We start from the raw sequence: 12,906 nt of genomic DNA, 5'->3' as shown, positions 1-12,906 counted from the left end.
AAGAGAGTTCAATCCACGAAACGCTTCCGCTGTCAAATGCTAAGTTCCTGAAACTTGATGTGCCCCAAAGTGAATCCTGTGATTCTGGTTATTAGCAATTCGCTCGAGCCATGGCCCGAAAGCCGAATTGAATTCTGAGGCTCTGTTGTTATGTTGAACGCGAGGCTGAAGCTGCACTTGAACTGCTACTTGTTACGAGGAAGCTCTTGAGACAGATAAAGCATAAAACCTAAACACGGCTATAAATGTTGAAATCATTCAGGGTAACCCACCCAAGTAAGTTTCACAAGACAGTACTTTTGGGTTAGGTAGTCCAATACCTGTAATGAAGAGGATCCGAAGTGGTGCATTGCTGTCTCCAGCTCGTCACCTAAATATGTTGTGTTGAAGGAGAACAGATAAGATCTTGATAACTTGAAATCCAGCTTTATTTTAGTCTGCAACAGCAAAACAATACACAATGCAACTCCAGAGGACATTCTAGTACCTGATCAATCGATCAGATATTATCTCAAACTCACTTCAGGAGATGCAACTGCATGAGAACATTTGATCATTTAAAGATACATAAACAATATTGGTGATTAGAAACAGCCCACAACAGTGCACTTTTACAAGCATTCTCCACGTGCATGTGTTTCTCTGTGCTTTTCTATTTCAGAAAATCAACAAAATAGAAGCCTTGTTAATGTGCAAAATATATTTGGATTAATGTCCATTCCTCTTGAGGAAGCCATGCTCGGGATGTTCCAGTCTTTGAACATTCCTGGCCCTTTGCTTGATTCTTTTCTAGGGACCATCCATTAGCTGAACTGTCTATGTTAATTTTCAGTATAAATCTCATGCCATCTCCTTAATTTCCTAAGCACACCCCCTTATTAATGTGCAGCAAAGCAGGTGTTTACTAGCATGTATCTAAATAGATGGACCTGGTGCATTTGAAAAGTGAATGGTTTACATGGATTTATCGTAATCCACCCCTATATTTTTTATTTCTCGCCATGCTGAGTCTGGGGCTTCTTTGCCTAAAACCCTATAAAATAAGGAATATTGTAAAAGGTACATTGAAAGGAGTATACAGTAACCTGTGGGGCAGTTGTCTGTTCCTCTAGATACCTGCAGCTGTCATTCACACTGGGCTACATGCAACACGCTACATTCCATGGAGGCTCTTCCTGTAGGACACATGGTTCAGTCCCGATCCCACACATCTGAAGACGGTCCCATGTTAAGTTCTTTCTTCCGACACAATGCATGGCTAAAATCAAGCCCCCCCCTAGTGACATTCAAAGGAGCCCTGTTGCAGAAGAGCCATGTCCCATTCATCCATTCAATGAGCCTCTTCCTGCAGGACATATGGTTCACATGTACCTTACTAGCGATAGCCTAAGGCGCACTCAACGAGAAGTCACTGTATGGACCAACCTTCTATGTGCATGTTCCCTGCGAATATGGAAACTGCTGAAATATTCCAGTGAGGGCCCCTCCCTCACCTTGCTTCCAGCTGAAAAAATGTAAACTAAGTGCTAGCCATTAGACTTGAATTCAGCACTAGAGTGACAAAGATAATCGGTTTATTCACAAAGCTTCTAAACACCCACAGCTACAAAACCCCTCAAAAGTCAGTGATTAGAGGGTATTCTGGTCATTCCTGCACTCCAGCGAAAACAAGGGAGACATATATCACAAGCGTAGTAAGTGAGAGTAGACAGATTACTTCTCAGTCTTAATTCATCAATACTTTTGAGGTCCAGCGGTGTAGGCCGGGTGAGAAGTGTCCATTCACTGGCAGTATGGGGATCTCCAACTTATTTCAGCTCCTCAGATTGGCCTGAAACCTTCACTGCTGAACTTCTCATCACATGTAGGCATGACAAGCAAGTCACCATCAGGAAGGAATATCTGGTGATCTGAACTGGCCCCATAAAGAACACAATATTGTCCGAAGGAGTGCACACTTGAGGTTCGATTCAAAAAAACCGACTAATAATGGATGTCCCAATACCAAATAATTTGCCACCAATGCCTGGCAACACCACAGTTGCAACTGAACCAATTCCATCAAGAAGATCAGAGAACCAGGAGGACTTGTTTCCAGCATTCGCCAGCTCACGGTTCAAACCTTCGATCTGGGACTGCAGGGACCTGGCCTTCTGCTCGAAGCCTTCCATCAACAATTTCTCTTGTTCCTGAAAGGCAGTGGGTTAAACATGATAAACAAGTCTGCTTTCAGATTTTAAAGGTGACATAATGGGGAGACCCAGATCACCTGCACAAATCCAGAAGTAGCATCACACAACAAAGAGCACTCAACATGGAAAGAGCAGGGAGACAGATGTACGTGGAAAAAGGAGCTACACATATACTTTACACTAGAAAAGGAGATTTATTGAAAAGTACAAGGTTACTTGAAGGCCACCATTCAGTAAAAGTAAATTGCAAAAGCATTAGAAGGATGCATGTTGAGGCCTGAAGTTTAAAACATGGATTTCAAGCCATTAGCATTAGAAAGATTTAAGGTTAGATGTGGTATTAGATGGGTTGCTGTCAGCCTAGATATCAGATGGATTGATAGTGAGTTCTGGCAGTATACGAATGGCTAGGGAGCCCAGGGTAGGGTATTAGAAGGGTGGCTGGTGAGCCCTGGCAGTAGCAGGAGTTCCGACAATGGTGTGGGAAGGGTTTATGGAGGGTTGTAGCATAAGAGGGATAGCTGAAGAGCCCTAGCATTGAAAGGGTGTATGGCGGGTACAGGTATCATAAAGATGGCAATTAACCAATAGCATTTAAAGCAAGTATAGTGAGCCCTGTGCATCAGAAATGTGACTGGTGAAGCCTGGATGCATGGTGAGTTCCATCATTAGAGGGTGAGTGAGCCCAGGGCAATGATTGGTTAGAATAGGTGCTACCTAGATCTGGTGGTGCTTGCAGTCACCGTGCCTAACAGAGTGGACTGGCCCATACCTTGAGTTTACTGGTCACCACCCTCTCATTCTCCGCCACTAGCTTCTTTCGGTCTTCTTCCATCTTAACCATCAGCTGCTGCACATGCTCCTCGTAGCTGCGCTTCTGGTCCTCCAATTTCTGCTGCAGCTCGGCCTGCCTGTCCTCCATCACCTGTCGCTCACGCTCGGCTGCCTCTGCCCGAAGCCGCTCCGCTGAGGGCGAAAAGGAGAAAAGTCAACAAGAAGCTAAAGAAAGCAGTCACATTGTCTACTATAAAAGATCTAGCCTGTGAATAAAAGTAGGTCTCCTTTAATGTTTATCATCAGTAGAGATACTTAAGATAAACTTGAGATAAAGCAGAGAAACATAAGAAAAGCACGACTTAGAAGACTACATGGCGCACTGTGGGTGTGCTGTAATAGCATCTGTTAGACCTGCTGGAGCCCTTGCCTGTAGTCGGCAGCAGTCCCGATTATAAACAATTCTTGGTTCATAGGTCCCTGTGAATGGCATCTCCCATACCAATGAATAGTGAGTGTGCTTGCCTGGGGGCCATGTTTGGTTTTCTTTATAGCCTAAAGGAAATCTATCTTTTCCCAAATTCACACCTCCTTTTGGGATTGACAGCTCTGCCTGCAGCTACAGTGATTCTTCAGAGCAGACAGAAAATAAGTGGCCCAGAAAATACAGAATCTCAGGACCGTGATGATTAAAGTCCCTTATCCCTTCCTCCATACTGATGGAATATCAGATCCTAAAAGACCCCATCACCTGCTTAGTCACCGAGGCTTCCCTACTGTCCATGGTCAATATGCTCAACCTCCATAGAGGTGTGGCGCAGCGGCCATGGCGGCTGACTCCGGGACACCGGGGCTCACGGTTCGATCCCCGGCAGCAGGTTGGCCCAGCACCCTGGGACTCTGGGCAACAGCTTGCTTAACCTTCCTGACGGCCCCCAGCGCCTTGACACCCTTAGGGGTAATTATTTGCGCTTTTACAAATACCGGTATTTCATATTCCATTTCCATATGGAGCCCCTTTGGGATTTACTCTCCGATAACATCAAATTCACCAATATGCTGACAATATATAACTCACATAGACCTATAGTCTAACTTCAAGGTATTCAGCTGACTTGTACGATGATTAGTCTTATGTTATATAATCATACCAACATTAAAGCGGGGATAGCAGGATACGTCTATGGACAGGACGGCACTGCCCCACTGTGTTGTCCAGTGGGTTCTAGAGAGGTTACAGACGTGGGGTATTTTCAGCGGCATCGCACATTCAGTAGATCGTGTGCGGGCTGGATACACGACAGCTTTTGACTTTCCTGAGTGCTACTGATCCCTCCGTTGAGATCCCACGTGGGTAGATAGGGTGTACATTGGTTGCAGTATTTATAGTAACTCGCGCTAGGGATTTTACATGTTACGTCTCACACTGATGTGTTCCTCTGGCAGTCGTTTGTGACTGTTTGTACAGATACTTAGTGATGTTCTTGGTAATTCATCTGCATAGAGTTGGCGGATCACAAACAAAACAGTTGCGATACCCTACACTTAGAATTCGGTGGAGATGCAGATACCCCGTTCCCTGGTTACAGAATAACATGAAAGAAATATATGAATTAATATAATCCTCTAACACAAGCTGTGCTACAAACTGTTGATAACGAGAGATATGATAGAATGCATTTGATATCACTCTGGGATAAATAACCCGACACCAACACCGCGTCGTCTGCACTTTTCCATTGTATAGTTTGCACCTTCTATGAATACATCTCATATGAAGAGCAATATAATTTCTATCAAAGAAGTAAATTATTGGGCCTTGTATGTTTATATAATATTACACTAATTTTCATACTATTCAACTGAATTCCTTGAAGTTAGACCATAGATGCTCTTGGAATGAGTCACACAGAAAACTGTTTTTTTATTATATATGATTATAAATACCTTGACTTGAAACGCCACTCTGCTTCAAGCATTTAGTGTCTCAAACACTTCCTGCCCTCATTCAGACCTGGCTGTCCAGCACCAACCAGAAGCTCAACCCAACCAAGCTAGGATTCCATTCATTTTCCTGGAACAGGGAACAGCTAGTTCATTCAATAACGTGGTGAATTCAAAGCCTACATTTCATCCAACACCAAGGCACTTGGATTCACCCTCCACCCCAACCTCACCTTGCAAGAACACATGCCAAGAAAGCAAGAACAGCCTGGTAACAGTTCTCGTTACTAAAGAAAGTGAAATTGTTCCTTTCATAAAGTTACTTCAGACCCACTGTTCAAGCCTTTGTACTTGTGCATGTGGATGGTAACAACACTCTTGTGCATGACCTCCTAAACTCCACCCTGGCATCCTTAAGGGGATCCTACATGGTGTAACACACCTTGTGCAGGTCATGAAGAAAGAGGACTCCATCACTTGACGCAGCTCCACTGGCTCATCTTGCCGGTTCGCATAATCTTCACAAACCCCCACCTCTAATTCTTTTTTTACTTTATTTTTAAGTCATCGTTAAATTTGAGATAACAAACAAAGCAAACAAACAGTTGCCGTCAAAATCATACAAAACTGAGCAACAATTTGATCATTTCATACTTGCAGATAGCTGCTACATACAGGAAAACTGCAGAACACAATACATATTTAGCTCATATGAACTTGTTTTCACGTCAATAAAAGATCCAATACAAACAGGACAAAATGACCTTTAGCCCTGATGTAGGAGGGAGTGTTGAGGCATAGATATGCAGGGCGCCATTGTGCGTCATTACAAAAGAGTAATACTTTTATCCAGTCTTTCACTGGCAGTCCATGTCTCCAATATATGTCAACTCATCTCTACGCGAGGAGGAGCCTCAACAGGAGGCGCACTGACAGAGTCCCACCTTTTGACAGCAGCCCTCTGCAGGGTGTAACGAGGGTCCTGTGGACCCCCAGACATCCCCTTGCAGGCGAGTGCAGTCACTGACTGCACCCGCCTGCTAGGGGATCTCTATTCCCTTTTAAAAGTGCAGGCGAGTTTCCGCCTGCACTGTGAAACACGCAGCAGCTTCAAAACAGCTGTATTTCATGTGAATCAGCATGAGTTTGCGGCTGCCCAGGGGGCAGCACATTCACCATAATGTGGCGCATTTTCCTAATCGCGCTGAGCGCACCTCTTTAATTGCAATCAAGGAAAACACACCGCATGTGTAATGTGGCCCCTGGGCTTTCACTGTCACGTGTTGAACTAAGTTCAGGCATCCGTGGGTGGGAAAGCCAAACCGTGTAGAATTAGGGCAAAGCCCTAGTTTGCGCAACACAGATGACAGAGTCGTAAATATCAGTGCTAAGTCTGTGAAGGGGGGTGGGAGTTAGTGCTAGAAATGTGGAGTATCGAACTTGCAAAGATATTTTCAGTGTCCAAGAGAGACAGATGTCTAGTGGTGAGGTTCCTCCTCTGTGTTTAAATGAGTCTAGTGTTAAGAACCACTCCTCTGGGAACAAGTTCTCAAGTGTTTGAAGGCAGAGAGAGTTTCACTGTAGTTGCACTTTTGGCTTGAAAGAAATAGGGATTTTCGGGTTGGCTCAGGTTTGGAACCATGGGGAAAACCTCTCAACTATTTTCATCATACTCAGTATGGAGCACCAGACACGTGAGGGAAGCGAAAATGGTGGAGAGTGGAGTCTTTCCTACCATGTCCAGTTCGATCTCCTCTGATGGCAGCTTGTTTTAGCAGCATATCCAGTAGTATAGGAAGCCTTTTTTTTTCCAGAGTTTTATATAGCGCAAACTTAACCTGAAGGTATCTGGTATCAGAGCGCTTTACACAAGCACCAGTTGCGTTACATGAGGACACATTAATTTTTGTTAGACACTGGGAGAGTAAATGATTTGCCCAGAATCACAGGATGTTGCGCATCCTTGCTGAGACTCAAACCCGGTTCCCAATATTTGAGGTCAACCGCCCTAGCCGTAAGGCCAACTACTGCCCCCATGCTTGCAATGTAGTGGCATCAAAGGGAGACTGCACGTGCTCTTGTATGTTTCAGTCAGTGAGTGGCTGTGCCTTTCACATGTCTCTGTAAAAGTGTGTTTTTGGGGGTTAATGCGTCTCTGGGTGACTGCCCTTCCACATTTGGATTGTTATATTTCATATCGGTACCCTAATATAGGTCCAGGAAACATCGTACACTTTCCCTACATCTGCGCCCGTATTTCATATGAACGAGCCTTATAAGGACATAACTCCAAATAAGGACAGAATGCCTTTTACGGCCATAATGCCTTATATGGACTAAATCTTTCACCTAGATCCATGCTGAGGGTGGGTTTTTCCCCAATCGATATTGCTAAAGACGTCATCCTTAGCGCATATGAATAATTGATGAGTACACTGTCCAGGGGGTACACTTCTCCTCTCCCATCTAGGCACAAGGTTTAATCCCCAACTTCATCCTCATACTGAACAATGGGGAACATGCGCACATAGACTGTATAAATACAGTACTTCTTGCTATCAGAGAGCAGGAGGGTGAGGAAATATGAATTTTATGATCAGTTATGTCCCCTATCTTAGACCCCAACGGCTCCATGTACATGCTACAAGTACATGTATGTTCCCTCCAGTTCCAGCTATGAAGACGCAAATACATGTGCGTCCACCGTTAACATGTCCTCTTTCAGATCCACCATGAATGGGTCAGATATTCCATTCCTAAGTATGATTGGCCACCGACTTTATATGGCATACTTTTCACGTTTTACAGTTCAGGCGAGTAGGCCCTGAATCCTGTCATCAAGCCTTTTTCTGCCTTCTGCCTCTGAAAAGCTCCAGCCTGAGTTTGCATCTGTATCCATGAACTTTGTCCTACTCCCTGTGCGGCTAACGGTGCCTGACGCGGCCTGTTGCCTGCCAAAAACTGTATTTCACCTTCAAGTTATCTGCTCCGCTCCTCATCCAATGCATTCCTGTCTAGTAGTTTAGGTAAACATCCTTCCAGTTACCGAGCAAAGGGCCCGTTCTCTCTGTCTTCATGCAAGTAATTCATAGCCCCTGTCACCATGGAAGGCCCATGCCCCTCGCATCTCATGTAGACACTTAGACGCTTGTACACGCACTAACCGTCAGTATAGAATAGATTCTGTCCGAAAGACCTTTCCTTTTGGATAATACAGTTCCTTAAACATAAGATATTAGATATGATTTGGGATTAGGTTGACCTGACCCCCCAGACTTCTGTCTCCTCCCGTAGGGCTAAATGTCACGTTCCCTTCACCCCCTAGTTACACGTCAATCACACGTCATGCGGCTGCGCGCGCATCTCTGCCAAGTATTTCTGCTGACATTGCAGGATTCTCTTCTGGATCCACCCACCTGTGACATCATTTCAAATGACGTTTCTAGTATACGCCTATTATAACGCCTTTTTCATTACGTATGTGTATTCTTATCTGTATTATCAGCTGTTACGCCTCCTGCATCTGTCTTACTGTAATGCATTTCATATATATACCATTACTTGTCAATAATGTATTGCCTATCCCTTCCTGAACCTTCGTGGTGATGGAATTCGATTGCCTGGTTCGAACCATAATTCCTTTGTAAGGAATAAAATCCTCTTTTAGAACCTCTAATACCACGGATTCTGCCTCTTATTTTACTGAGTTATTCTTAATGTATTTTACCGCATAAAAAATAGTACAGGTAATTTAAATATTTACCACATAAATTGGCGCCCGAATAGGGACACTTTCCCCATCTCACGCGCCGGAGGTGCGTTGCAGGCCCGGTCTCCTGCCACAGCTGGACGGACAACTACGCGTACCCGCAGGATTTCCTGTATCTCCCTCCTGCTAAGCGGGGGTGACTGAGGCTGCGATCAACACCCAGACGAGGCGGTGAGAAGTGCGAAGGATCCCGACCAGAGCCTAGCTGAGAGAGCAAGATCCGAGGTATACAGAGGCCCACCAGGTTCCGAAGTTCCGAGTCGAATCGAGTCCAGTCCGGTCCAGTCCAGTTCAGTTCCGAGGCCTTCCGTTCTGTGCGTCCCGGTGAGTACCGTTGCTGGGAAGGCATTTAGACGTGCACATTAGTTTGTGCCGGTCAAGACGGGTTTGGGTACACAGATCCGGTCTGCACTGTTTCAGCAGTGTATCTGTACTGTTTAGCAGTATATATAGTATATCTTGTGTATAATCCAGTATTATCTAGTATTAGTATTATGTCAGTAGCTAGTTTTCTTCTAATCATCATTGTTCGTTAAATGTTAAATGTTTTAATATGTTTTAAAAACTGTGGTATGAATGAATGTTCATTATTGTGTTTATTGTATTAATTGTGTTCAAGTCCAGGTATTAAGAGTTTGAGTAAGAATCAAGTAGCAAGGTTTAAAAATGCCGTTCTTTTCAAAATTAAGACAGATCAAAACTAGAAAAGGGGTACTCGAAGAAGCTGTTCCCATTCCACCTAGGGACACTCCAGGGTACTTTATGTACCATAAGCATGGCTTAGATGCCGTATTATATCTTGATTTATGGGTGGACTACACTAAGGATTTAGCAGAAAGTCAGAGATGGCCCGCAGCTGGGACATGGGATGCAGATTGCATCATGAGAGTAGAAGAAGAATTATGGAAAAAGAAAGCCAGACAGTCACAGAAAGATGCCATTGAATTATGGCGTAAAGAATCGCATAGACGCACAGAGAAAGCGCTCAGAAAAGAAGAGAAAAGTAGGGAGAATTCAAATAAAGCCCGAGAAAATATATTAATTGAGGAAGGTATCCGAGTAAAGTCAGAACAAGTAGACAGACAACGAAACACTCTTATGAATGGTATGTATCCTCTTCTGGCCGAGGGTTTACCTAAGGCCACCCCGGAAATACCGAAAGATCTACCACCTCCATTACTCCCGATTAAAGCACATCCCAAGACCGCAAAAGATATTTTCCTTTCTTCCTATTTAGACGATGTAGCTCCCGAGTATGTTAATGTTCCGCCACACACACCACCTGTCGATGGTGCTCAACCCCAAGATCATCCGCCCCCAACTCCGCAACAACAAACTCCTCCTCACATTCCAACCGTTTCATCTGTTTCTACCGCTTTTCCTGCATCTACAGTCTCTACCTCACATTCAACAAATCCTTTCGTGCCTAGCACCTCAGAAGGTGCGACAGGAGGTGCGGCACCAATTTTTTCCACGCCACCGCCAGGAAATAAACTGACTTTTAGAGATTTAGCATACCAACGTACACCCCAAACAGCAACTTCCGATATATTTAAGGAATCTCTTGCAGATTGTAGATATGATCCAGTGCCCGGTAAAAAGGACAGAATGTTGCTATCATCACTACGTATACGACGAGCTTCGAACTTTTTAACGATGCTACCAGGAATGGTTGCTCATCTAGACAATATATATCGCTTTGTCCAAACGGGGCAAGGCCCTGAAAGTATTGACGAGGCCATGGAATACCAGAAAGTGGATATACAGGGATTCTTGTTACGCTTCTTCATAAACTGCTTGATCAGAAACAGAGATAGGCCTGAGGTAGATCAGGATGAAATGCAAGTACTTACCAGATGGGGTCAGAATATATCAGAGGGAAAACATGATAAACAGAAGTGTATAGTAGCTATGTGCCGAAAGATCCGCAAAGAAGTAGAACGAATACACAAAGCCAGATTAGAGGCAGACAAAACTGAATCAGAGGGAGAGGAGGAGGAAGAATCAGAAATGCCCACAGGTCAATCAGAACTACAAAACAGAGAAACGATAGCTTATGTAGGTAGGGGAAGATCTTTTAACAATACCAGATACTTTAATGATCCAATACGTCCGATACGTCCAGAATGTAACAGAAATTTTCAAGCCCCTATGTTAAATACAAGGTCCCCTGATCACCTATTCCAGGCTGCTGATAAATTACTCCGAGACCGAAGGGGGTATCATATGCTCGATTCTATGGATGAACAAGAATTAGCCAGGTCGGCAGTACAGTGGGCTGACAGTTCTGAAAAATACAGTGATGATGCGCTAGCACACACGTTTTTGAATCTTACCCCAGACGAACAGCGTTTAGCTGGTATATACATGATACAACACCTCCTTATATTATATAAAAGCCAACACTCCGATCCTGGTCCCCTACCTGATATCCTGATAGAATTACTCACGAATAAATGGAGAGGTTCAGGTACTGACTTAATTAAAGAAACTCTAGAATATCGTCACCAGTACATTGTCTTCGTATACCCAGAACATGTTTCAGTTCCCACCATGGAAAGAAAAACGTATCACATAGAAAGACAGAATCCCTTACGCGAAGTGCACCCAGTCAAAGGTGACGACAATACTTTTAAACGCGTGTTTGTGTACACACCCATAACTAAAATAGAACTATTGGAAATGAAGAAAGTAGTACCTAGCCATGACAAAGATCCAGCAGGTTTCCACCGTGAGATAAAAGACATGTTACTCATGGGAGATTATACCTACCCTGACATTATGAAAATATTAAAAGTATTATTGCCTGCCGGTATTTACGAGAAACTCAAAGAAAAGGAATGGGAGGTGGGAGACCAAAAGATTGATTGGACAGTATTAGAAAACGAAGAAAAGGCCCGAACTGCAGGTTCAGGGCTTGGGGAAAAGACTACAGCATTACCCGGATTATTAGTGCAGGTACTGCCACGTTTATTAACTACGAAAAAGGAAGACTCGGGTGCAATTTCAGCCTGTAAACAAAAACAAGACGAAGACACTAGTGATTTTTATTCCCGATTTGAAAAATGTTTTGGTATTAATAGTGGCATAAAAGCAAATAGTGAGTCGTATCCACATCTGTTTGTGACAAAACTAGTAGAAAATTCCCTGCCCCAAGTTAAGAATAGAGTATTGAAATTCGAGAGTACCTGGCAAGGTAATACCCCGTCACAGATGTTACAAATGTTACAATATCACCATAATAGAATTAGAGAAGAACAAGAACATGAACAAAGACGTATGAAAGACACGAAAATGAAAATGCTTGTTGCTCAGTCAGTTCCAGCTGACGGTCATAAAAAGGGTATGACACAGTCCAGTGATTCGGCGGTTCCTGTAAAAGGGACATGCAACTATTGTAAACAGCCAGGTCATTATATACACAATTGTGCAGTTCTAAAACATAATATCTCTACGGGTAAAACCAAGGAGAGACCACGTCCACCTAGGCAGGATCAGATCCAACAACAAGTACCTCAGCATGTGCAACCTATGCCAGTTCCACAACAGACCGTAGCAGTATCACAGCCGCAGCCTATTGCTGCAACACAAACCACGACACAACAGATGTACCAGTATGCACAAGCTGACTATCCCGATTATCAGCGATACACATGAAATAGCCTAGAGAAGGAAGTTGGCTTACCCCTTATTGAGGTTCCTGTAGACCAAGAGGGACCTTATGTACATAGTCAAGTATTAGGGAAAGACAGAAAATTTCTAGTTGACACAGGGGCAAGCAGAACAACTATAAGTCACAACGAAGTTCCAGGGGCACCCCTCTCAGGCTCACAGAATATTTCCCTTGGATTCTCAGGAAAGCCTATTATTAATGAAGTATCGCTACCTCTTCCACTTACGGTTGGTCCATTGACACGAACTACAGATTTATTACTTACTAAATCATGTCCAGAAAACTTGTTAGGTATAAAGACACTGAAAGCTCTAGGAGCTATAATATGTTGTTCTCCGGAAGGAGTACGATTATTTTTGTGTGACTTTAAAGGTCACTACGTGTCCAGAGACATGGATCACCGGTTACAGAATTTACCTGCACATTTATGGGCACAAGGCCCCACTGATGTTGGTTGCATGCACATTACACCATATCGAGTCACACTCAAAACAGGAGTGGTACTACCACGAATGCGACAATACAAGTTACCTCCAGATGCTGTAGTGGCTTTG

General features: G+C 43.8%; 1 protein-coding gene across 3 annotated transcripts in view; it reads right to left on the bottom strand.

Annotated features, from left to right (window-relative positions):
• Window positions 1–410: 410 nt before the first annotated feature.
• The window catches only part of LOC146808801 (guanylate-binding protein 3-like), a 120,771-nt gene continuing 108,275 nt past the window's right edge, over window positions 411–12,906 (bottom strand). For all 3 annotated transcript variants that reach the window (XM_085615628.1, XM_085615627.1, XM_085615626.1), the window contains exons 10-11: window positions 2,965–3,158; window positions 411–2,189 (exon numbers count right to left, since the gene is read on the bottom strand). In XM_085615628.1, coding sequence (XP_085471754.1) covers window positions 1,971–2,189; window positions 2,965–3,158 — 413 coding nt within the window. In that variant the 3' untranslated portion in view covers window positions 411–1,970. The remainder of the gene's footprint in view (window positions 2,190–2,964; window positions 3,159–12,906) is intronic.

The sequence above is a fragment of the Triturus cristatus genome, chromosome 7, assembly GCF_964204655.1.
Source record: "Triturus cristatus chromosome 7, aTriCri1.1, whole genome shotgun sequence".
Classification (NCBI taxonomy): domain Eukaryota; kingdom Metazoa; phylum Chordata; class Amphibia; order Caudata; family Salamandridae; genus Triturus; species Triturus cristatus.
The sequence above is the reverse complement of the archived record's forward strand: the minus strand, read 5'-3'. Positions and strand labels throughout refer to the sequence as shown.